The sequence below is a fragment of the Pipra filicauda genome, unplaced genomic scaffold (genome assembly GCF_003945595.2).
Source record: "Pipra filicauda isolate LSUMZ 115617 unplaced genomic scaffold, ASM394559v2 scaffold5_size6683894_pilon, whole genome shotgun sequence".
In the NCBI taxonomy this organism is placed as follows: Eukaryota; Metazoa; Chordata; class Aves; order Passeriformes; family Pipridae; genus Pipra; species Pipra filicauda.
The window spans coordinates 1,059,388-1,086,643 of record NW_024104754.1 but is presented as its reverse complement, the minus strand read 5'-3'; the positions used below and the strand labels follow the sequence as shown (position 1 = coordinate 1,086,643).

The window sequence follows — 27,256 nt, the reverse complement described above, 5'->3', positions numbered from 1 at the left end:
ATGTTAACTGCCCTATTAGTTTGATTTGAACAATGACTTTATGATTAAGGAAAGACACTAATTTAATTCTTTAACAAAATGTACCTTTATGTAGTTTTGCTATCTAAACTCATCACTTTTATTGTATTTTTTACTGCTGTTCCTTTTGTGAAATTTCATACTAAAACTGGAAAACATTTTCACATATCTTAAAAAAAAAGGCAGGTGAAGATTACTTTTGGGTTTTGTGCAACAAAGTTTTGTTAGAACAGTGTTGCTAATGACATGAATTTTTCAAGGGTAAGAAGTAAGAATTATACTAAAAGTACATATGCTGTCAAAATGGAAGGTTAGTTTTATGCTAGGTAACTACAAAACTGTACCAAATTAAAATTTTGCAAAATGCTGAGTTCACAGATTCTTGATATGCATTTTTTTTGATAATTTAGCTAAATACTGCATTAGGAAAATTACTATTTTCAGCAAAAGAAGGAAAGTACATGTAACAGTTATTTACATTTCTATTACATTGGCTCTAAAAGTGTGAAGATTAATTTTGTCACTGGTATCCTCAGGTTTAAGTTGAACATTAACAACCACAACAAAACCCCTCACCAAACAAACAAAAAGAAAAAACAATAAAACCCACAAAAAACACTCCAAAACCACAAAAACCAAAAACCCCAAACAAAACAAACAACCCCTCAAAAAGACTTTCATGGCTGCTGCTTTGATAAAGTATAGTACATATATCTTTAGATTTTCTATTAGAAGGAAAGTCCTAAAAGCAGGAATATACATTTTTGTCTATCAGAAAAGCAATAAGTCTACTATGCCCCTAGAGGTGTGTCCAAAAATACTTTATTTGCTTCAATAAATCAACAGTTCCAGAAAAGGCAGCTAAAGGACTGCTTTGTTTGTGTTTACATTAATCTAAAATCCACTTGCCAGACTGACACTATTACAAATCAGACTTTGTTAGGGGATCACTGCAAATTCTTCAGGGCATATGACAAAGAACACTTCAATAAAAGCCCGTAGTGTGGGATTTCATGTACAAAGCGCAAAGTTTCAGGCTAAAATTCTAACCACCAGATAGAACAAAGGGTTAAAATGTAACCATTGCCTTTTTTCTTTCTAAATAACAACCAACCCAAACAAACAGGGCAACAACTGAAACACTGTGTCTGTGTTAAGGAATTATCAGACACCAACACATTTTTTACAGGTAATAGTGTCTACACAACCTTAAATTCTATCTACCCTCCTCAGTAAGAATTTCTGCCTCTGAGTTGGTGGCAGTACCCAGAAATTCCAGCATCAAACAGTCTCTTTTTGATAAAGTTTGTAAAGCTACTGCCAATACTAATTTCAGCATTTCATGTATATACAGGCTGTATGGTATTAGTAAAATGTCAGTATCTACTGTCAGTACAACAGAGAATGCATGTCTAGCCTTTGGAAGTTATTTCAAGCCTGTATGTACACCTAAACACATGCTCATAAAGCTAGTCCAGTAATCCTTGCCCTCATTTTACCTTGTGTCTTAGGGTTCACAAATTCTCTGGAGTAGGATGAGTTCTGGGGTACAGCAGAAAAAACTGTATTCTACAAGTACTACTTTTTTCTGCATTCACAAGGAAAGACCATGAGCTTTCCCCCCTACCCCCCTCTGGTACACTTACATATTGCTTTAAAATACACTTCCAGATCACTTCTCTGAGGCACTGAGCTACACTGTGACTACAGCACCAGGTGGTTACTGTGAGGCTGAGAACAGGAAAGCTCTGCCATTGAAAGAGGAAACAGCTCAAGGACTGCAAGAGCAGAAGTCAGTGAGTGCCTCCTTATCTGGCAGCAAGAACTGACTGGTGCTTGAAGACATCTTGCTGTCCCTGGGATTGTGCTTCGGTCCCACCAAATTTTTAATCAACATTCTCAGTTTCCAGTTTGATAAAGAAATGCATGAATCTGGCAAACCCACCCTCGTACAAGACTGCAGTTGTGTTTCAGTTTAAACAAAGTGATCAGCACTACACCAATTTACCATCAAATATGATATACAGGCAAGGTATGCACTCATCAAAAGATCAAGTGTATCCCACCATGTGCAATTTAATGTAACCAGCTTTTAAAAAAAACATACATTAGAAACAAGAAAATGAGCTTTGTGCCACCAACTCAGATGAATTTTTAAAGTGCTATGGAAGAATTAGAGTTCCTTTAATTTGTACAAATAATTTTCTGAATTGTAACAAAGAAAAAAGTCCACATGAAAGGGTACAGAAGTGCATATTTTGAAATAACTAGTTACAACTGCAAGCTATAACTGGATATAATCTCCATTTTGAGATTTTAAATTAAAGACTGTTGTTTTGGGTTTTTTTAACAATTTCTATGTATTGCTGTATTGCTGACTGCTTGCATTTCCTCCCTTCTACAGCAGTCATTATAGTTGCAGACTGTTTTGTTTGCATGCTTATACGAGCTTTAGTGATATTGGCAAGAATATTCTCATTAGTGCAAACATACTTTTTCAGCAACAGCTTGTGTCTCAGCTCCATTAAAAATAACAGAAGAACATTGCAAACAGATTTTAAATGAGACTTTGAAGCACATGGCATGCATAGCACAGTATAAATGCACCAAGGAAGGCTTTGTTTAGGCTGCCACACAATTTCTGAAGCTTAACTTCCTACCTTTTTCTTACTACAGTCCCCCAAAATAGGACTACAACTTCTCCAAAGTCCTCCAAAGTTCAGACAGAATAGGTCCACTATACAGGTCTTTGGTTCACTCCTAAGTTCTCTTAAGTAACAGCTGTATCATCCAACCACATGTGGACTTGGGAACATTTTTAAACATTCTGCATAAAATGACCACTCTTGTGCAAAATTCATACTAAAACATAGGGGAAAAGCACTTGATAGCCAAAGCAGCTCCACTAACTATTATGCTAGAAAGTAACTCAACATACTTCTAGTTTTCTTCCTTTAAAAATGCTGCTTAAGTTGTTCATAATCCTCTGTTTTCTTTTGCTTTCAAGACAAAACTTTTTTCCTTTGGAGTAACAACTGCTGGATCACAATGTAAAGCCAAGTTTCAGCAATTCTGCTAATCTGCTGTAAACATACACTGTTTACACACTGATCATAAACTGGCTTATAGAGTGAAAATGTTGACAAGCTCATAACAAAGACAGTAACAACAAATTATGTCACACAGTGAAAGATTTGGCAAAAATTTCAACTATTACAATATTGTCTTGCTTTGACACAGCTTAACATTAATGCTTGTCACTTCTCTTCAGGATTTTAAAGATTTGCCAGCCTTTGGTGTGAATAGTTCAAAGGACTGGAAGGAGTGTTGGTGTTTGTACCAAATCTCTCCTCCTGTTGGCCCACTGTGTTAAGTCACCACACACCAGTGGCTCTTTGGGGACGCACACACTGGGACACTCCTGCAGCAACACAAGCCAAACTCTTTCTCTTTGACATGAAGGCCTGGTGGTGAAATAGAAACTGGGGTGGGACCTACAGGCAGGAGAGGAAAGCAGAAAAGGGAGGGAATTGGTTTGAGGGACACACACACGTAGTAGGGAATGAGATGGAATTCACAGTACGGTCTTTAGAATGAAGAGAAACAGGGAGGAAAGCAAATTTCAGTTTAAAAACAAAATAAATATTAAGAGCCTATCTTAAAACATTACTTGAAATTCCGTTTCAACTACTCCAAAAACCAATACTGGAGAATAGCAATAGTTTTGTCTTAGACTTAAGGAGCAAGAGTTGAAAGGATTTCCTGATTCCTTACTCTAACACCCACTGTAAATTCTGGTAATCTGTTTCCTCTCTGTGGATCCACTAGTCAGCAACTGAGACAGAGCACTCTGAAGCCTCCAAACTGAATTTTCTGCAGTAGACAAACACAAAAGCATGGAACAGAAAAAGGTTACGGGGAAGAAAGTTACACTGATGAGCATTTAAAAATATTTTTTAGGACAAACAAATAGCTCCCAAACAGATGACTGCCTTACAATATGAATGAATTCTACTATTGGCAGTGACAGAAATACAAACCATGAAGATTTACTTAAATTAAGTCACTTTGTGATTAAAATAAAACTAGCATAATTTACCTCTATAAATAAATTTCCTTAGGATTTATACCTACTGAAATACAGATGCAGCAACACTGGAGCAATGGACACCTTGCAACAGACTCCTAGCTTTAAGATGACATGTAGTATATCTGCAGCTTTCTTCTTCACATATGGAACAAGCCTCTTCACAGGCAGCCATTGCTTGCACTGAACTATGTTCATCAGGTAAAAAATAAATGTGGCATAGAAGTTACCTTTCTAGCTGACAACACATAAGAAGGATACAAATTCAATGAAATACTTAAAACACAGCACACTGTATTACACATATAATTTGTTTTTCATTTCAAGTTTATTAAAACTTTAGCAGTACAAATGATCCAGGTTTTAGATTATCAAAAGACCAAACTGAAGTCTGCATCTTTAAAAAAGGCGTTCCCCAAAATGTCTCTAAAACTCTGAGACGATGGAAACATTAAGTCCACAAACTCATCCATGCCTGTCGTCATCTGTTCCAGGACTTGTTTCATGATCAGACTTTTTATCCTTACTAGGGGCATGATCTCTTTCCTGACTCTTTGATTTTTGGTTTATTTCTTTTTCTGCTGAGGATCTGGTCTTTTCCTTTTCTTTACTGCTGCGTGAATATGACTTTTTTGATTCTCTCTCTTTGCTACTTGGTCTCTTTTTTGAGTCTGGACTTCTATCCTGATCTCTACTAGACTTCTTATCTTTGCTGGATTCAGGACTACTACTTTCACGGCTTTTTGAACGCCTCTTCCTTTGGCTTTCACTATCATTCCTCTTATATGAGCTTCTACTTTCCCTATTTGAATACCTATCTCTGTTTCTGCTTTGACTTTCATCCCTCTCTGAACTCCTTGAGTCTCTCCTCCTCCTGTTTTCTCTTCCTCTGTATCTATCTGGTGTACCTCTCCTTTCTCTGCTTCTTGATCTTCCTCTTCTTCTTGTTTCTCTATCTCTATTCCTTGAATAGTCTTTACTTCTACTACGATCCCTGTCCCTGCTTCTTGATCTTCCTCTCCTACTCCTATCTCGACTTTTGCTTCGATCCCTTGTTCTACTGCTGGAACTATGTTTTCCTCTAGCATGCTCACGCTCTTTGCTTCTTGACTTACGTTTCTCCCTGTCTCTGCTCTTCCTATGCTCTTGTTCATTACTTCTTGAGCCTGCCCTTTTACTTCTCTCCTTGCTCCTACTTCTTTCTTTATCTCTCCCTCTAGAATCATAGCGCTTTTCTTTTTCTCTGCCTTTCTCATGGTCTCTCTCTTTGCTTCTTGATCTTATTCTCTTTTCATCATGTCTACTGTGCTTGGAGTCTCTTTCTTTACTTTTTGATTTCTCTCGGCTTTTACTATGGCTTCTAGATTTAGCTCTCTTCTTGGCCTTGCTTTTGTTATGCTTATCATCTTTATCTGAATTCCTTCTTGTCTCCCTGTCTTTGCTGCTGGATTTGTGATCTTTTTTCTTCTCTTTTTCCCCTCTTCGGCTTGGACTTTCAGAAACTTGTCTGTGGTCTGATATTTTTCTCTCTCTTCCTCTTCCTGGGCTCTTTTGATTATCTTTCTTGGTTTCATTTAGTTCACTCCTTGGAGAGAGAAAGATAAAGTTTTTTAAACTTTTTAAATCCCCTCCACTCTGAAAAAATTAAATCAGAAGTGAGACAGCCTCACAACTGAAACTTAAATCACATCAGGTCTAACTATGTATTTATAGTAGCAGTAGCATCAGTAAAATCAGACACTGTTAAGTAATGGGATAACCAAGTCAGCACCCTGTTTTTTTGAAAGTAACTGTAACTGAAAATCCAAGATGACTTATTACTTTTAAATATATTAAAAAAAAAAAATTCAGTGCATATATTCCAGAAAGAAATAATCTTACTTGTCCCCTTTTATCCATCTTTCTCCACTAGACACTCTCATTCTTTGAGCTCTTTGCATTTCTTGCCTCCAATGTGGAGGAGTTTCACTGCGTCGGAAACGATCTCTTGACCTGGATCTGGAAGGTGTCCGGTAACGCTTGAAGGCAAAGAGAGGAAATTGGGTGTAAGTTTGAATTCCACATGCTGTGATATCTAAGCAAGATTGTTATCCCTGGCAGTCAGTTCTACATCGCACCTGCCATGACACTTCACGTGTATATACCAAGTTACTAACTTACTGACAAATAAATCTCACGTTCAGCTAAAGCAGGAATACAAAATGTCTGATCAAAAACTATTTTTAAGGTAACTTCTACTTCAGGATTTGTGTAGTTTGATGAGAGGTTTTCTATTGCTTTTAATTACCGCAAATGCAAGTCTCTTTTCCAACAATTAAAATTCTTATCTTTGACAAGCAACACAAAAACAGTACTTCATAATTTCTAAGGATTTTACTAAAAATTTGAGGGATAGAGACTTCAGTTACTAAAAACATTTAATACAAGCAGCACACAGCATATGGCTTCACAATATTAGAAAACCTAATCTGACTGCTGCCCCCTGCCAAAAAGAAGTCTTTCCCTGCATTCCTGGCACTGATGATGTACTGGTTCTGTGTTTAACTAGAACCCTTTTTGACTTATTACCACAGTAATAAAAATAAAGCATTTTTAAGTTTTTCTCTCACCCCCTCCTTCAAAAAGACTCAGTATGCAAGCAGGTAATTAATCTAATTTTCCTTCCTGTCTTCCTTCAAGCCTCAGCCCCCAAATCAATTATGCTGCACTTTTTTTTAAATCAACTATCCTAATGAAAAGGGTTACTAACATCAGCAGTGAGGCTGTGCTACCACCTTCTAAATTTTGGAGAACACATTGTAAACATTTACCCTTGGTCCTCTTCCTTTTATTTTCCTTCCAGATCTGGTCACTAACAGTCTCCTCTGGTACATTGACTGGGAATTCGATAGATTACTAAAAATAATTAACAAAGAGTGATATTGTTTATAACAGTAAGAAAGAAGGAAAGAGAAAAATTTTAAAACCTCTTCAGAAAATTAAACTAAATGAAACCACACAATTTTATTTTACTGCAGACAGTAATAAACACACAGTAAAATTTCAGATTTTGCGACCACAGAATATTTTAGAAAATTTCCAGGTTTTCCCATTTTTGAAAGAAGAATAAATTATAGATTCAGATTGGACAGTTCAGTTCCAATAAATTCTAAATGAAATTGCAATGCATTTTACTTTGCTTTTCTTGAATCAGTCATTATAAATTTTTTATTCACTAAAACCATTTTCAAAGACTAAGCCTTTGTTCTAGGACAAAGACAATAGTTGCCAGTAAAGGGAGAAATCCATTTTTCATCAAGCACTGCTCACAACATGGAACTGCTTAACAGGGAAAAGATTCAACATTAGAGTTCTAAAACAGTAATGTGACCAGACCACTGTCAGCACATAATCAGACTTAAAACAGATATATTACCTTTCTCTTTCCTTTTCTCTGCTTTTCCTCTCTTTTTCTTTGTCATCTACTTTAGGAGGACTTTTCCTCATCAGGAACCGGTTTTCAGGTACAGGAGGAATTTCTTCAGGACGGACAGTAGATAACGGCTGTGCTTCAGTGTTTTCATCTTCACTTTCACTGGAAGAGCTTTATTTTTGTATAAAAAACATGTAATAATTTGAGTTATGTGGATGAGGGAAGACCTTTCAATCTATTTAAATAATTCAGAAATTCTCTTAATACACAAGGATACCACAAGAATCTCAGAAACAAAGCTATTTCAGAAGCAACTTTTTTTTCCCCCTATAATATCTTTGCTCCAAAATATACAACTGCAGTAGATTTCTGACTAACATCTTTTATCCCTGAATTTCAATGATGCAACACTGAATATACACTTACTATTGAGATACAGCCTTTTTTGTTGGTTTAATTTCTTTTCTTTTAAAAACACAATCAGAAGAGTAAATTTCAGATTTTACACTAGCATATATAACTGCCTACAGACTATTGTAACTCCAAGTAGTTTACAAACTTAAGTGAAATGAGCTTAGGCTCACAGAAACAGTGTTTAGGCAGCATTGCTCTAAGTGACCATTTCTTAAATTTTACTGCTAGCTTAGAAAGATGTGACTTGCACCAACACAACTTGTATCTCACACTGAACTATAACAAAACTATCAGATCAAAAAGAACATTCTTGGAAGCAAGAGCGCTTTCTATTATCTTCCAGCAAAACTGCAAGAATTTTGGCATATCAAATAGAAGAAATGTTAAGAATGTTAATTTATTAATTTAATCATATTGTTTAATTTTGCTTTTATTTGTGCACACTGAAGTCCCACTGCATATAATTTAAACTGAATTGTACAGAAGTGAATTTAGGGAAAAAAGCTATCACCATTCATTTCAAACCAAGCATTTCTGCAATGTTTCAAGCCAAATAAGCCTAGTCCATTCCTTCACTGCATTACAAGCTGCAGCACATATAGAAAGGAAAACTACCCTTTGCCATCATATCAGAAAATTTATGCTTCTATATCGAAACTGACTGCCTCTTAAACTTCAAAAACCTACTTTGCTAGTTTACAGAATACTATTCTGTAGTTATAAGAAAAGGATACTGTATGGTGTACATGTAACAAAACAAAAAAAATCTCAATATTGACCTTTTCTTGCTTTTCTTTCTCTTTTTCTTTTCTTTCTTATGTTTCTTGGAATTTTTTTTGTGTTTCTTTTTCCGTTTTTTAGATTTCTCTTCCGAAGCACTCTCAGAATCCGATGAGGAATCAGAAGATGATTCTGAATCACTTGAACTTTCAGAGTCACTGGATGAGGAAGACGATTTGTGTCTCTTCTTTTCTTCTTTCTTGGCTTTAAATAAGAATAGCAAAGATATTTTCATATCAAACACTTCTAAACTAATCTCAGAAAAATCAACTTACCTACTACCTGTCTCAGCTTCTTAGAATTGTGCCATGAGAGACTACTTCATCAAATTATTTAAATTGAAATTATGGAGAAAACACTGTTTCTCCAAAGTATAATAAAGGGTATGTCTAGAAATATATAACACATTTCCAAAATCTGTATTTATGAAATTTTAAGTATAAAATTTGTACTATCAAGAATATGTAGAACCATATAAGTTTTCCAATTATGTTTTATACAACATAAGTTATATACAAGAAATTATTTAAAATTTATTTACAAAGTGTTTATAAAAAAATTTCTTTGGCTTCAGCTTTAATCTGACTTCATATAAAATCTACTTAAATCACTAATGAGAAATTCTGAAATAGAAGATAAGTGGCACAGACTAAACTGAGTACTCATTGAATTGAGCTCAGTATCTTATTCTGTCAGGTCTCACATTCAAAATGCAGTGATACATACAGTGGTGAAAGATTTCCTCTTCACAGTGATGCAGAACACCCACTTCCAAAAGAACTGGCTGAGATAAAACAACTGGATTACAACAAGGGGCTTAATTCAGGTAACTGCATCAGATACGTGGTACATATCTCAACAACCTCAAACTCTCTTTTTATGGTCGTACACTTTACGGATACTTTTTTCCCCCACCTTCTAATGTTACTGAATCCCCACACTGGCAGAGTGGATGAAGTTCAGTCCCATTGCTCTAAATCTCATTCAGTTTTCAGGTTTAGCACCACAGACAAGTCATACCTGTATGACTTATACATAGTATTTTCTATGTGTTTGTTTGCAAGTCTCATTTGATACAGACCAACAAAAGCCTGACAACCAACTGAAAAACAACCTCTGTACTTCATAGAGTACATGAGTCTTCCAGGTCATTTCTGGGTGCAGTATAAACTAGCAAGTAGTATTACCAGTTTAGGACAGCTTGCTGATTGAAATCGGCTGGTTCCCATCAGATGTTTTTAGGGCTTCTTGCAAAATGCTTCCAAAAGACAGATCTAATTATATTTCTTACTTCTCTTGTAGGTACAGACCAAGATAATTGCTGTCTTTTCTCAAACTTCTGCTCAACATCCTTATTAAAGCACTATATTTAATAAAAAGTATCTGTAATATTTTATATCAGCTTCAGATTGTCTAAATATATATAAATTCACAGAATGTAATATGTACATATTTAAAAAAGAAAACTGAACATTTTTCAAATTAATTTCAATCAAAGAAGCCTAGTGTCACACAGGCTGGGTGACAACAAATCAAAAAAGAGAAATCTCACCTGACCTCTAAATACTAAAAATACAAAAAGTATTAAAAAAGTTAAATGTTTCTTGTCTATTCAAACCTTTCAGGTTTGGCCCATTCAAAGGAAAATCATACTGTTTCCTACATGCCTTCAGGTAAAACAATATGTCTCCAAGCTCAATTTCAGAAATGTCTGAATAAGGCATTAATAAATGCAGTGATTTCCTGTATTTTCTCCCTCCTTCGTATGTTTCAAGTGTGCCAAAAACTATCTGTGACAGTTTTATCTGCATTCTTGTAACGAGGTCAGGTATGTTAAAGTTACTACTTTAAAATGAGTAAGTAATACATAAAAATAGAGGCTGAGCTGAGCAACTACCTCAACAAATATAATGTGTTTCTTAACATGCAGCAAATAACATTAAATGTATTTGAGAAATCATGTGGCAGGTAGGGAGTGAAATGACAAGGGCAAAAAAACCCTCCAAACCTCAAACAAAAGTAAAAAGCCCAGAACTATTTACACAGCAAAGACAGAGTATCCAGTAAGAGAGTCTGGATATACTTTCTGGTGACATCTAACTATGTGGTCCAGCAGCAAATGCTGTTTTGACTACTGAATCAACCTGGTGCTGGCCAATTACAGATCATAACAAATGAGACCAATCCTGCAGCATGAAGGTCATCGAGAAACACACTTCTATTTACAGTCCAACTGTTCCAGCTCATTACCTTCAGGATCAGGTTTCAACTTATGACCACATCTGAAATAGATATATCACTTCCTACTCCATTCACTGTCACGTACAGCATTTGCCTGACTTTAGGAATTACATGATCATGCTGCACGACACAATCAAGTATTCTCTGCATTTCAGCTTGTTAGGGACTGTAGCAAGTCCTACATTAGCCCCGTGAGTTGAAATTAAAAAACTACCTAGCCAGAAAACAGTCGGGTTCAGCCACAAAAGTCAGAACAAATCATGTCATCTTGTAATTCAGAGCAGTGACAACCAAATAGTTACCTTATATCAAATCAAATAACCTGTGCTGGACCACAGCAGTCTTCAGAAAAAGGGTGCCTTTATTTCAGGACATTTAGACAGTTATTTTCTCAGGTAATTTTTTCCAGTGTTCAGTTGCCTGCTGTTCAGTGTATCTTTTTTTCTATTTTGCCTTCATTATTTGACATGAATTCCTGTTACATCTTTCACTCCTTGTTGAAGAATCGACTGTTTCTCACAATGAAAATTATACACATTAGTCAAGTCCTCAGAGGTATGCATTAGGGAACACTACCACACTTGATTCTTGTTGATCAGATGACATGTTCACTGTGAGGAATCCTGTATCCCAAGTGCTTCTGGAATAGATGTCTTTGCAGACAAACAACCTACCACACTGCAACAGCAGAGGAAGGGGAAATAAAAAAAGCCAAAAAAAGCCACCTCCAGCTTCACTTGGAACAGTCAACACAGTTTGTACCTAGTGGCCAGTTCACTAGGGAAAAAAAATCTGGAACAGAGAAGCCTGAAACAACTGTTCACAGCAACCAGCTTGTGCAAAGGGGGCTAACAATGATGTGCGACAAGCCTGCAGAAGAAATGAATGCTCAAGGGTTTGAATGGATAAGTAAAGAGAGAGAGAGGATATGCAAATCAGAAGTCCACGTAAGACATGACTTGCCAGAATCACCACTTTCTGTGACTGTTCTTATTTCAAAGATATTTCATAATTCCTAAATGAGTAACTTTGTACTCTGTTTCAGTGGTTGATAATTTGTACTGATACTTTCTTTTGTACTGATAGAATTACCTAATTACAGTATTGTTCCTTGATGAATTATGAATGCAGCCATAATGTGCCTTAATTGCAAAAAGCACACTTCTACAAGCAGTGATTCTATGACATCAACAAAGATCATGAATCAAGCCTAGCACTGCCCTGTGCAGAATCCCCTAGAAAATCAGTTCTTGTGAGATTCTTCTTTTGTAATTTAGCTTCTCTCATTCATTTTCACTAATTCTTCCAACTTTAAGGAATTAAAAAAAAAAAGAAAAACAAAGGAAAATATGACAAACATTTTACTTTTCTAGGTGATCATCCTCTCAAATCCCAGGTAAAAACTTCATATAGGCCTCTGCAATATTGTAGTTGTGATTGCTGTATCATTCAATTCATAGCACCCAGTAAGGCAGCTCAGTCATCATACACTTATCCCTAAATAAATCCAATTCTTATATACAAAGGGATGATTTGCATCATTCATAAAGCACTTCACCTGGCTATTCATTGTGACACCCAAAAATCAGACCACCTTTCCTCAACTTTAACCTAAGAGAAAAACATTCATACCAAGCACCTAACTTCTACTGTGATTCCTTCTGCTAGTGCCACCTTGGCTTTCCTGTTAAACTGAAGTACCAGTTCTATTTTCATTTCATAAAGACCATCTAATTCCTTTCTTTGTGTTGCCTACCGGACAAGTTCATGCAATAAATATTTAAGGCTCCCTTGCTATCCTAATGTACCCTCCCACAGAAATTTCATCGTTATAGTTCCCTAACAGGCAACCTCCCTATTCCTTCATCTTAACAGCAAATTCTTAGAAGCAGTCTCCCCTGGTAACTGCCTCATATTTCACAGACTCCGTTCCCTTTTGCCTCCCATAGTACTGTACTATAACCAGTCCCACTGTTAGATGACTCTGTGTCAATCATCTTCCATGACACTGATTGTGTCCCAGACACAGCTCCTTCTATTGAGATTCCCTGGCCTACCTCCATTCACTGACAAGTCCAAGGGCCTCTCCTCTTCCCCTTGTGACCTCTGGACAGCAGCTTGGCAAATTTACTTCAGCTGATGGGTTTCAAACTGTTCCTCCTACTTCCGCTGCCCCAGGCCAGCACAGCTCATCAGTGGTTCCATGTTGTGCATTCAACTAACAGCTCCATCTCTCACAGTAGTGGCTCATTTCCCGCTGCAGGTCCTACACACAGCCTTTCCCTTTCATAAGTAGGATTCTCCGTTCACTAGGATTTCCACCATGGTCTGTCACGCAGCATCTTCACCAGGTTGGCTCTGCATTAGTGCCCATCAGGGCCTTTGTCTCACCCCACCCGCAACTCTGCTCTCCAACAGCCTGATCCTGGTGCCTAAGGCTTCTTGTTCTCCAAACACTCCTACTGCCCACCATTACCTAATACCGAGCCTTAGAGAGTGGGCTATCCCATCATCTTGGCATCAATTTCCCTCCATGGCACACCACACCAGCTACAGGAACCAGTTGCCAGGAATGCAGCAGGACTGACAAGGACACAGACAAATGGGTAGGGTAAGACTGTCAGATCTTTCCAGAAGTCCGTTCTCTTTAAGAAGCAAAAGAGAAAAACCCATTTTTTTGTATTTATTTCATTCACTCTTTTGATGACAAGTACTTTAAAGCCCTGCCTAATGGCTTTAAGTCATCAAACTGCTCAGTGCCATTTAGTCATTCAAGTGTTCTAGACTGGACTAAAGAGGGAGTGTGGCAATCCAGTTAAGACATATACAGTGTGTATCTCATCCACCAGCTTCACCCATCCCATATCTGTACTATTTTATTTTCTAATTACACCACCTGTGCATTTCCCAAGAGATACTATGCTCCTGAGCACTGTCCAGAAAAAACATAATTGTGTCCTCACACACAGGCTGACTTAGAACCTTTGAGAAGTCAGGAGCCATAATACAACTTTGCTTGGAATTCTGAAGTATTGATGAGGTAACTTCAGACTCCAAAGTCATAGTGTCAGATACCACAACATATGATACCACAACAGAACTGTATCAAAAAGTAGGGGAAAACCCCAGGAGCTCCAGTTCGAATGCTTGCATGTTCCTTAGGCCAAACAAGCAATTATTCTTGTGCTGTGCTTCAGTATCCTTGGTGCAACCCTTCACAGTATCAACAGAAGGTGCTACAAATGAAATAGCATGATGATCCCCCCCATAGTTCCTACAAAGCAAGCATCCTGGGTTTCCACTAAGGAGATTCTCCCACAGGGACAGCAACATCTTAGATTCTGCTTCTCTTACAAAATAAGGCTCAATCCAAGCTCTCATACCATGTTCGGTTCTGAAACAGCAGAGCAGGCCATCCCTTCCAGAAAGGACAGGTTCTGTCATATTCCTCTTTAAGAATATAGTTTATGGTAAATCAAAGTGTAAGAGCTAAAGAGCCAATTCCAGACTTTTCTAATCTAAGGGCCTGTTTTGAAGATTTACCTTAAAGAAAACTGAAACAAGTTTGCTACCTTCCAAAAAGAGTGTTAGGCTTAACACAGCACTCTACTTGCTACGACAAGAGCTTGCCAGCTTTGTACTAAAATTTAGCTAATATAAGAAAATCTAAGACAGGAGAAGCTTCGAAGAAAGCATATATGATTGTTCTTTAGTGTCTTTTGCATCAACAACTTTTAAGGTATTTACAGGACAAACTGCTCTGCAATGTTATTCACCTTTTCACCAATTGCCCCATCATCCATCACAAGTAAGTGTCTAAATATTTTTATAAGCAACCAACATGGAAGAAAATGAGCAAAATTACCTCTCAGTTTGCATCTGTAAAAATGTACAGTTCAACTTTACCTTTGGATTTTGGAATTAACTCTCCACAACTCAGTATGCGTACTTCAGCATATGGTTTACTAGATGCATCTGTTTTCTGGTTTTCTATTTCTCTCACAACTTCCTGACCTGAGATGACTTGTCCAAAAACAACATGATGTCTGAAGAATTTAAATAAAAATAAGAACTCTTAGTACTTAATTTTCTCAAGGCAGTTCCCAAACAAATGTAAGAAGAGGAAAAGAGATATTTACCCATCTAAATGAGGTGTAGGTTTAGTTGTTCTGTTGTTTCCAGATTTTAATTTAAAAGAGAAAAAAACAAAGCCAGTGTCAGTGAAAAGCAGTCAGCATTTGAAGCCATGTCATCTACACATATGAAGGTGAACATTATTTTGAGTGCGCTAATAATATTTAACAAAACAAATAGACATCATTCTGTGCACAGTTAAAAGTATTTAACGTCTTATATATTAAACTACCTATTCAATATTTTGATTAAACATTATACTGAAAAAAACCCACAAAATGGCACATACATTTTTAGACAGCATTCTCATATAGGATATAACAAGGTTCTACTTATTAACTTATATAAATACTACCAGGAACAGATACAAAAATCCTGTCTCACAGCATGAAAACTGCAAATAACCTTCTACACATCTGAAAATAATCAGAAAACACAGGAAAAAATAAATATTTGTATGTACAGATTATTTGACACAGAAGTAGAACTAACTTTCTCTCAGCTTTCCGCTCTACTAGCTTTACTAAGGCATACAGATGTCAGTCATGGCAGAGCAGAAAACTGGGATGATTGCAGTAATGATCACGCAGAAATCCCAAAATAAGGGTTAAATAATAGATGACATCCTTAACTCATTATATTAACTAAAGCCATGAAACATGGATAAGAGTGACGTATTTTGAGAATGTTTTCTGTAGGTAACATATTTAAGAAGAGTTGACTGCAATGTATTTTAAAATTTAAGTTTCAACTATAAATGAGACCGTATTGGAAAGTTATTTCACGACTAAAAAAAAAGCCCTCTACTACTTTTGAAAGCCCCCAGAGCTGTTTTGCTTCCTTCCAGACAGCAGTTATTAGTTAAAGTTATAAGAGTTCTACAAGGAACTAACAGGTTTGCTTTACTGGCCAAGTTAGAACACAGCTATTGAGAACCACCAAGAGCCCTTTTGCACAGACAATAAGCACTAAACACAAAAGGGATAAAACCAGTCAGGATCCCTAATCAGCACATTAGGTAAATGACTACTTTCATACAACTTTATGAAACACCATCAACTTTGGCTTTGCATAGCAGCTAGTCTTCAATATTTAAAAGGATTACCTTCACAGTTTACAAATAGCAAACCACACACACATTTCAATACTTACATAAAGAATTGTGAACCATTTGTATCTTTCCCTCGGTTGGCCATTGAAAGGAGAAATTCTTTGTTGTGCTTCACAGCAAAACTTTCATCTAAAGAAAGATTTTTCAGTTACTTTAAATATACCATATATGCTTGGGTAAATGCTATCATCTAAGTAAATTCATCCTTATTAAATAAATCTCCTAGTCACTTGAGTGAGAAGTTGTCTTAAAAATAGATTAAAAAATATGAATCAATGGTTTATAGCCTGAGGGGGGGGGGGAAATTTTAGTATTCTTGCTCAAAAGATTTGTCTCCTTAGACCATATAATTCTAAGTTTTTGCTCTTCCTATTTGGCACATACTGCACACTCTTTCTTTGGAGCAGAAGTTGTTTTTTTGGCTGTGCATTAACTCTTAAGAAGCCCCCTCAATTTCAGGCATTTTGTTATTTTATTATTTTTTAATACACATGGATATCCAGTTTGACAGCAATCCCAAACAACTTCTGTTTGTCTCTCAGACACACAGATGAATTTATTAAGTTGGCCAGGAAGAAAATCAGTTTAACTTGAACGAATCCTACTTCTTAAGAGCAAATACTTGTCAACAGTTCAAACTAAATCCCAATGAAACTGAAATTTAAGAAGTTCAAAATGTACTCATTACTCTTCATTTAAGACACCTGTAAGAGACAACCATCTCCCTCCTTTCTCAAAACAGCAAAAAGGCTGTTGGGGGATGCAAACTCTTCAGACAGAGCACATTTGTTCAATACTATTTGGATACATGCAGCAGGAGCAAGCAAGAAAAATATACAATATTTGTAATGCTATGTTTTTACATCACACTGTCACTGGCCATGAAAGGGACAGTCCCATCCACCCCCCAGTCACTGTACAAAGGCTAACTGGCACAGCATCAGACGTCAGTCTAATCCTATGGTGAGTTGCTTAAGTGAAGCACAAGAGCAAAACTTCCCATGAATTCAGTTTCACACTGTGTCCCAGTTGAACAGCCAATTTGCAACTGCCAGAATGTGAGGGTTGTGCTCATTCTTTCATCTCCCCCAGCCATACATTTCCTCAAACTCTGCTACTACTCATTAGTGTTTGTTCTGACGCTTGCCAAATTATTTCATTGGATCCATTCAATAATACGGAATTTTTTTTCCTGCAAAAATCTTTAGGCATTTTAGCAAGCTGAATCAGCTGGAAGTTTTATTGGACAGTCAGTGCAAGGTAAGGCCTCCTCCCTCTTTCAGCAGTGGCAAACCGTTGATTACACTCAAGGTCTGATATAAAATTGCACCTGGCCCTACTACAACAGCGAATAATTCTTTCAATTGTGTGCTGCAAGTTTGGACAAGAACCAATGTTAAAGGAAGTGTGTCTGGGAGGAGAGAGGAGCATAACCTCGCCTGCTGGTAGCAGCTGCCCATCATGTAGGCCTAGGTGTAATACAAAAACTGCTCCAAGAAACAGAGATGCTCCACTATATTCTGGACAAACACAGGCTGAGAAACAGCAAGTGCAACGTCTGCAACACTGGCTGAAAAAGAACCACGACTGTGAGAAAACAGATGGCTCTATCATTAATTCATCTTGGGCTTAGGAAAGCAGGGCTTTATGCATTCTTTTAAATAAATATTTGCTTCACACTTTTCTCCTTTTCACTTGAAAAAAAAAAAGACAATCCCCAACTTTTAGCTAGCTGGTCAAGCCAAAAGTAAATGTTTAAAAAAACAGAAATCTGGCAAGAGGGACAAATACTAAGAAGTTCAGTTTTAATTTTTCATTCATTAAAAAGGTTCATATCTTAAAAGTAAAATAAAATAACAGAAACTGGAGAGTCAAAGGCCTCTAAAGCCAGATGAAAGCTTAAAAACCACCAACAACAGAGTTCAGGTTTACAGAACAGAGACTACAGAATGTAAAAGGTGATTGATTATCATAACACCAAAATAGAGCAGACTGATAAAACTCTTACCTTCAAAAAAGCCACCATAAATGGATTCTCCTCCCCTGCCATTTCCTTGAAAGAGGAAAAGTGACAGTAAAAACAAAGCAGTGATTAAAGAGTCACGTTATGTGGAAGGTGCTTTGTGATACAAAATGTTGATGCAATTGCATCCAAGTCACTGACATTATTCTTCAAGATATGCAAACGTGACCAAGATGCATCTTTGTAGTCCAAAAGCAAACTTGGATTTATGCAGAAGAAAGGGAAAAAAGCAGTGATATCAAAGAATAATTAATATAAGTAAATGACACTACAGAGAACTTCTGCAAATGTTTTATTCCATAAGCATTCAAGTTTTCTTCAAAGATTCACGTCATACCTTCACTGAAGTCACCTCCTTGGATCATAAAGTCTTTCACAACCCTGTGAAACAGACAACTTTTGTAATGCAATGGCTTTTGGGTGGACTTTCCTGTACCCTTTTCACCTAAAGGAGAAGAGAATGAACAAAACCAAAAATTACTGTAGAATCTCCACTACAAAAAAGTGCTACATAAGCACTTAATCAAAATCACCTACTAAGCTATGAAAAACTGGCTTGTGAGGCAGACACCTACCTGTAATACCTGTAAGAAACTGGCATTTAAGAAAGTAGAGCAGAAACTACTTTCTGTCTCTACAGTTATACCAGAACTCCTTACTGACATTAGTATACAACTGCTCTCTTTCATGCAGATTGACTGAAATTAAACATTCAGTTTAGGTTTATTATAACTGACATTACTCAGAAACATGCATGAAACACTCAGATCTTCAGTTACAACACGGCAAGGTTAAGGTACCATAAAAGCTTGTAACAAAACCAGAGAGGTGGGGGAAGGAGGAGGACTCTGGTTCCCTCCCCTGCTCATGATTACAAACTGCCATCTTCCCCCCTCACATCAGCTCTGTGCTTAAGCAGACTCTCTGCTTCAGCTACAACATTATTTCCCTTCCCTGCTACCCTCAAATAGACAAGGTCTCTGCTGAGTTAGCAAGATGCATGGCTCATGGTGGGTCCTGTGCATGGTACAGCCAACCTCAAGGTAACAGTAGTCAGTGGGAGATCCCTTCTCAGGGAAGATCTCTTCTGCTCAGTGCTGGCAAACCACTAGACTGTATCTTCCTATAACCTTATCCTGAGCTACTAAATTGGCAGCTTTTGTCAAGGGCAGTTACCTCTGAACTTACTGTAACAGAGTGGTGCCTCCATATGGATTTGTATAGCTAGGAAAAAACCATTTTTGATAGGAACTCTGATAAATGTGAAGTTGTATATGTTCCACTAACTTAGCATATGCCTAACACAGGTATGCCAGGAAAACATGGAGCTGTTGGGCCCTGTTTTACAAAGAGAGCATACACTTTTCAAAATTGCCAGAAAAAAAGATGAGTAAGGAAAACAAATAAAATAAAAAATCTGAATTAATTTGCTGATGATTAGTATCATAAATATTCTGCCCATATATTTTTCTCACTATTCTTATGTGTTAAAGCAACAAAACAGTTTGGGATCTGAATTTGATTATAGATGTCAGTAACGAAGTATGAACTTAGTAGTACTTAAGGCAGTAGGAGGGAATAACACCTTTATGCAATAATCTGACTTTTAGGCAGTTGAGAGCAGATCAAGAATGCCATGGTCACGTGCTAACATAGTCACAGCCATTAAAACTCATCACTTTAAAGTTCAGATTTGTTAATAAATTTTGAAAATCTGATTTTGTGCCAGTAAGCCTAATGTCAGATCAAATAATATCTATATTCCTGCAGACACCAGGAATAGTGAACTACATGTTTTAGTAAACTTGATATGAATGTAATTATGCATCCACACCTGATTCAGATCATATTAGTACTGCTGAGTGATTCACTATTAATAGACCCTTGACCCGAAAAACAACAGAGCTGGAAGGAAAGGAAGCAGAAAAAGCTGAAGACAGAAAGCAGGTATGCTATTTACATATTCACAAAATTATTCTTGTGATAATAAATATAAGTTTTGCTAAACGGTCACCATTTGCAACAAAAGTATGCAATCTACAGGAAAATAATTCTATTTGGAAATGCTTCCAGGAGAGAACCTTCTGAGTATTTTCTTCAAGAAATAAAGTGAATTTCGATAGAAGTGGAAATCACCAGTTTCCATCAAGAAATTAAAATAAAGGAAAAAAACAATTAACGAATACCAGCGATACTTTTCAAATACCTCAAAGTAACATAAGACTGAAAAGTAAGTCTGCATGGTTGACCTTTTACTGGCTACCTTTCAAGACTGGATGATGTTATATAATGTGAACAGTAATATCTGTGCTAGTAACAGAAAATCAGCTTACTGTGCCTGTATTTAAAGTTGGCTAGTACATACTCCCTGCAACACACTAAGCCAAAGCTACAACAGCTTTGATTCCACATCATATGTATATGACAAATCAGCTAAACCAATGCTTAACTTACTTCTTTTTATCTGCAAGAAAACATCAGGAATAATAACAACCATCAAACCAGATAACATGATATTACATTAAAAATTACAGATTAAATTGTAAAGCCTACAAACCTGTGCAAAGGCAGCGAAAATTTTCACATGTCTTTGGACACACATCTGAAAACAACTCAAAGACCACTCTTCCAGCTAGAAAAAAAAGCACACCATATTTATTATGAAGTTAAATGGTATTTGAATTATTCTTACGCATATCTTATATGAATATTATGCTACTAAACGGGTGTTTTAATTTTCTTACCAGGTACATTGTTGATGGCTATGTCAAAAAAGCAACGAGGTCTCTGGACTTTTACTCCCATGGCTTCAGAAATTTAAATACTGTAAGTAATAAAAATAAAATTTAGTTTTTCCTTCTGTGTAGTAAAATTATGTGTAAGTCAATGCAGAAGACTTTACAAAGACAACAAAACCTGCAGAAAAGCAAAAAAAACCCCAATCCCCCCAAAAAAAAACATCAAAAAGAGAGACAACAAAGGCAAGCATTTTCTAGAATGAAAAGTATTTTTGGTCATTTTCATGTTTTGTAGACCCAAATAAGCAATTTTATTCACATTTGCTGCATTAACATTAAATTTAAACTTGATTGCAATAGTTCAGATGGGGAAATACAAAAGGAAAAGATACTGTAAGGTATGGGGAAGACTTAAGCATTCAATTTTTTAGGAATATATTTTCTGGATTCTTGTCACTGCAGTTACCAGGCTCCAGTTAGGACCTAAACCATTCTAGATGAAAAAAAAAACAAAGGTGTAGCTCTTCCAGAATTGCTGCTAAGTAAAATTATTCTGGCTTTTCCTTGTTTCTTTTTCTTTTATGTAATTGTTTATCTCTTTTGAGACGCCATCAATGGTGATATTTAAAAGATGAGCAGATGTGCTGCTTAAGGACCTGGTTTAACAGTGGACTTGGTACTGTTGGGTTTACTGTTTGACTCAATGGTCTTAGGGGTCTTTTCCAACCTAAATGATTCTATGATTCTTTATCGAGAATTTTAATGCAACTTTTCCCTTATCTTTGAGTATATAAATCCCTTTATTTTTGTGTAACAAGCTATGTCTTCATTCCATTTCCATCTCTGGCTTTCCAACATTATGTACATGTATATTCTTTTCTAAATCCCTATCCTCTCTGAGTTACTTCAGAGTGGAAAAAAAAAAACAATGACGGCAAAAGGATCTGTAAGACTGGAGTACCTTTTCCAGAATTTGGAATATAATCCATAAATTTTCAGTTCTAGTTATTTTTTATTGCCAGAAAACATGGCTCAAGTCTAGCTAACACACTGTACACATCTCTCCTAAAGCTTCACTCATAGCTGTACCACAGAACAGCCTTGAAAAATTCAATTGTCACCATCTGTCAACTCTCAGCTTATAAAAAAGAGGTTGTAAGAAATCAAGACAGCAGTGTAATCATGCTAGTCTATATTCTCTCTACTTATGCTGTTATTCCTAACATTTTGCCAAGATTACACAGCAAATATCACAAGAACAATGCAGGACTGGTTTAAAGCAAACGCCACTCAGTAGTTAATTATTCATGTGATTTTTAGCAAGACAAGACTTCAAAAAATGCAGAATCTCACTACATATCCTCTAGGTGTGTAACAAGCACATTCATTCACACAAGCCAGATATTTGTCAAAAGCAGCAGGCTTATCTCAGTCTGCTTGGTACTCTCCCTGAGTTAGGATTTCTCTCCCATTACAACAAATTTTGTCACCAGGCAGAGAAACAGAGAGACAATGCCTGTAGCTGAGCACTTGGATGTCATCAGGTTAGCAGAAGGCCGACCAGGTCACCACACTGCTGCATGAACTCTGAGGCAGGGCAAGGAAGGCAGCAGTGTGGGCAAGGGAAGGGATGAGACAGGTGGTAGTGGACAGAGACTTTGAGAACTGAGACCAGTCCAAAGGACAGCCATCAACTCACTGTCAGCAGCAGAACAGACTATACAGTCGCATGGGATACTTTTTTCAAGGAAGTCCTTCAGAATAAATGGTACAATAAATACTGTTTGGTGGTAGAACTGATAGTTTTAACTGAACTGAGACATCTAAGGACCAGCAGTACCACAACTGATTGATTGCCTGTACCCAAACTCTAGTGCTTGACTGAGAAGTGATTTAATTCCTGGTTTACAAGCAATTTGCTTGAGAAATGTTCAGGTGTGCCTTAACATTTATATGCAGTACTTTAGCCAAAATAAATGCCAACTATCTTAATATGTGACAATTTTTATTTCAAACATTGATAATGACTAAAACTAAACTGTAAAATAAATATAAATATACCTATGTTAGTCAATTTTTAATTTGGTTTTGTAGAGAACAGGATGAGAGAGAGAAATCAGAAATAAAGAATTCTACCCAAAGCCTTATTCCCACCAACTTTTCTCAATGTGGTATTTCTCTACCTCTACATTGTCTCATGAACAGCGGAACAAATAAAGTTAGCCCATGTTCTAACCACTACCTCCAATGTTCCCTGCACTTTCCCTAAATCCTCCAGTAATATCCCCTAAATACCGGCTGCACTCGATTCTTGTATGCACTTCCTTGCATGAACTTACAATTATCTTCTGCACTGGTCTTCATTCCATGTCCAAATGAAGTGAACAATAAAGTGCATAAATTCATATTCCTAGCATTTTGTTTCAGACCATCTACAAATGCAGGAAGACAAAACTATATTGACATATATTTCAAAGATAGAAAGTAGAATCTCCAGAAATATGTTTGTAAGCAAAACTTTGAGTTCAGAAAATGCAAATACACGAAGTGAATACTGAACATATATCACATTCTTTACGGCTGTGGTTGCAGTCACTTGAAGACAATATAAATCTGGGCTGAAACCAGAACAGAAGGTTCCTACATCCATGTGTTTAGCTTTCATACAATCTACCTGGCTGCATAAAAACTAACCTTTCTTCCCCACTCCAAGGAAAGATTTGGCAGCAGCATATATCAGCTTAAAGTGATGGCAGAGGCACAGTCTAAAAATGTTGTATGTTCATTCCAGTATGGATTTAACTGGAAATAAATTTATGATTGCAAAATGGGAGACATGAAAATTTGTTCAGAGTTCCATTCCTGGGACAGAGCATCCAGCTGTATCAGTATGATACCGAAGACGTGAACAACAAAAACCCAACCAGCCCAACTCTCAAACTTCATCATTTCCTCAGCACTTTTCCCCAAACACCACCATCTTTTCCTCTGTACTTCATGATCCAAAACCTCTACATTAGCGGCAATGACATCTGAGGAAATTAAGTTTTTTTTTTTTTTCATTTTACTAATCAGCAGTACAGGATTTTTGTTGTCAGCATATTCAGAAATAAGGTACTACACTTGAATACATTTCACATTTAGGATGCTGTCTTCGCAATCACATGAATGTAACACATCAATAAGAAAAGAAGAAAACATTTGCTTTCTACACAGGTCTATGAAATTTATGCAGGAAGACTTTCCACTCATCACTAGAAATCACACATTATAGGTTTCAACTTGACTGCCCCTTCCAAGAAAAGCCAATCACAAAATGGATTTTTTAACATTCTTGCAGGCAAAAAGTGATTGACACCACTTTCCATCAGGCCTCCTTGTCTAGAAAAATGCTACAAGTCTGTTTTGGGCGACTGACATAGTATTTGTTTCCCTCTAAAAAAAGAAGTCAAATTAAGAGACATCTGGCAATATCAAACACTGTCTTCCATGGACAAGAGGCAATAGCCAGCTATCCTTCTAGGGAGACGTAAGAAAATATCCTCCTTAGATAGGTCCTGAACACAGCCCTAACACTACCACACTGGTAGCTCATTTATATCACTTTCAGTATGATTTTTTACAGTTATGAACAGGACTTTAGTCTTCTTGTACTAAGGTATAAGGAATGAACACTCAGTTATAACACCCCAGCTGGGAGAGGGTAGGATTCAGCTGAGAAGGCAGTACCATTCTCTTAAACTACTTAAAGAGAAACACAGGTTCCTACCGGAACATCCTCTCTATTTTTCTAGAAAAGAGGGAACTGCAATAAAAAACGTTGAAATATCTAACCACATTCTTATCACTAGCAAGTAAAATCTGAGTTTTCAAGTCTTAGCAGTAATTTTACATTATCTAATTTATGTAGAAGGTATTGTTTTTTCTCTGTTATGATTTGTGAAAAAATACTGGTGTTTTCTGGCAGGTCTGTGCACAAATAAGTACTGGTGGTTTTTTTTTAGCACAGCTTATAAAGTGCTAAGAGAAGGCAAGTTTTTGCATTGTATGAAAGGGGAAAAAAAGATTCCAAAGGGTGTAATCTCCAAGCCACATAAATCCCAAACTACTTTCAGCAATGGAATCCCTTCCTACCCATTACTGAAGACGACAATAAGGCGAGACAACCATGCAACAGTAGGACATAGTTCTGAATGCTGTTCCGTATTTGTCAACCATAACCACAAAAAGCTTGTTCTATCATCTTTTATTCTCATGTTCTCCTCCCTCCTCTACTTCTCTAGCTCTAGATCTCTTCTGTGCCTCATCACACCCTCCTACCTAAACCTCAGTGCATTAGGAGATGGCCAGACTTTCTCCCTGGCACTCACTGACTCTGCTCCTAAATGGAAGATGGCTCCCAAATGCACAAAGCATGGAGGAGTGAACTGGTAGTGGAGAGAACAGGTTACAGCACAGTAAAATCCTCCACTGCAGTACATATTCTTCACTCCAAATTCCCTCATAATCTACAGATTTTCTGAGATACTCCAAGGGAAAAAAAATAATCTTCTTTTGATAACAGCTTGAGGAGTGCTAGCTAATTAAACAAACAGTATTTGTTTCACAGAAGAGGACTGGAAAAATGGGAAGTTTTAATAAGAAATATAGTCCCAAAGGGTGCTCTCAGAGAACTATTGATGCTGGTATCCTTTTTATGCTCCCCTTCAGATCTACTTCGTATAAAGGAAATCACAGTATTTCTGAAATATTTAGAAATCATTTTTAAAAACTGATAAATCAAGCTCTGTGAGTTTAGATAAACTAATGCTTCATAAAGCATGTGTAACTTCCATATTATTATCACAGTTTTATCATGGTAGCACCTAAAAATTTGAGTCATACTGGATGCATACCCCAATGCATTAATGAATCGGAATAGTGAAACAAAATGGGGGGGAAAAAGAAAAAAAAAAAACCTGCAAAACAATCAACCTAGAAACATTTATCACTGTCCAAAGAACAGCCTCTTCTGCAAGCAATATAAAACAAAACCATGAAAAAACCAAACTATTCTCTCAGAAGACAAGATACAGCTTAGAAAATAGACTTTATGCAAAGAAAATGGTCTCATGTTTCTTTTAAAACAGCTCTCAGATGATTACTAAAATATAATTAGCTTAACCAGTCAAACATTAGGCAACTACTGGCCAAAGTTACTTTTTTATCATTACTGATAAATTTTGTAATTGTGACTGAACTGAAAGGCAACGTTTAACATTGCAATAAATATTCTGTCCATAGTTTCAAAAAACTATTTCTCTTTCTCTTAAGCCTCTTTCAAAGCCTCCTCAATGCCTCTAAATACAATCATATATACGCAGCACTTTATTTTGATCATGGCTGCAAACAAAATGAGCCTGAAACTCAATAGTCATAAAAGTCTCTGAAGCGCCTTAGGAAACCCCTGAGAAAGAGAGGCAGAGGACTCTCCTGCCAGCCAGGGTAGCTCCTGCAGGCTCCACTTCCCCAGGAGAGGCCTGCAGAGGGGAGGAGAACATGTGGCGCGCAGACAGCCCGGTCGGTTCCTTCCCAGTCTAGGGGAGGAGGGACGACTCATTCAAACTCCCCAGCAGCACCCGAGGCCGAGCAGGGCGCTCGCGGCGGGCACAGACCCGCGGCTCGCCGGGCAGCGGGGAGGCACAGCCGGCCTGGCGGACCCGACCCCCGGCGATGCGCGCCAGGCCCCGTCCGGCGCTGCCGCTCCCGCCTGCCTGGGCCCCGCTCGCAGCTCCTCACACCCCTTCCCTCCCAGGGGCCGCCTCCCCCGGGATGCGCCGCGGCCCTCCCGCCCCTCGGGCCCGGGCCGCGGGGCCTTGCGAGGAGAGCGTGCGCGGAGCCAACGCGGGCGGCTGCGGCTGCCCCTCGCCCGCCCCGAGCGGCGGCCGGCCCGGGAGGGGCCGGGGCTCCCACCCGCGCCGAGACCGAGGCTCAGGCCCCACGGCACCATGACCTCCTCCTCCGCCGCCCGCCCAGCCCCCGGCGCGGCCCGGGCCGCTGTCCCACCTCGGGCGCGCCCCTGCCTGTGGCGCGCCGACCCCGGCGCTGGCGGCACTCACCCCTGGCGGCCCTTGTCACCCCGCGCCGCTCAGCGCCGCGCCGCCGCCATGTTGAGCTGGTGCGGCACGGCTGCGTCAGTGGCGGGCAGGGCGGGAGCGGCGGCCGGGGGCGGAACGGCGGGGGCGGGCGGGGGAGCGGCGGCGGGAGAGGCGGCGGCCCACGGTGCGGGGGTCGCGGTGACGGCACAGCGCTGCCCAGA

The 27,256-nt window shown here is 38.0% G+C and overlaps 1 protein-coding gene across 1 annotated transcript; it reads right to left on the bottom strand.

Annotated features, from left to right (window-relative positions):
- Positions 1 to 824: 824 nt before the first annotated feature.
- Positions 825 to 27,228, bottom strand: PPIG (peptidylprolyl isomerase G). The gene is made up of 13 exons (XM_027733559.2): positions 27,057 to 27,228; positions 20,965 to 21,044; positions 20,778 to 20,852; positions 18,558 to 18,665; positions 18,206 to 18,250; positions 16,239 to 16,326; positions 15,092 to 15,121; positions 14,859 to 14,998; positions 8,711 to 8,915; positions 7,521 to 7,688; positions 6,916 to 7,000; positions 5,987 to 6,123; positions 825 to 5,690 (listed from the first exon to the last, which is right to left on the bottom strand). Exons 2-13 carry the CDS (start codon positions 21,023 to 21,025, stop codon positions 4,571 to 4,573), a joined length of 2,262 nt encoding a protein of 753 aa, XP_027589360.1. The 5' UTR covers positions 21,026 to 21,044; positions 27,057 to 27,228; the 3' UTR covers positions 825 to 4,570.
- Positions 27,229 to 27,256: the final 28 nt, after the last annotated feature.

Bases quoted from the DNA above. Each gene is read 5' to 3' on its own strand.
- PPIG (XM_027733559.2), bottom strand. From the start codon at position 21,025: ATGGGAGTAAAAGTCCAGAGACCTCGTTGCTTTTTTGACATAGCCATC. The intron at 20,853-20,964 runs GTAAGAAAATTA...TTTTTTTTCTAG, and splicing joins AGCCATCAACAATGTACCTG to CTGGAAGAGTGGTCTTTGAG. The intron at 14,999-15,091 runs GTAAATATCTCT...TAAATTCTTCAG, and splicing joins CCTACACCTCATTTAGATGG to ACATCATGTTGTTTTTGGAC.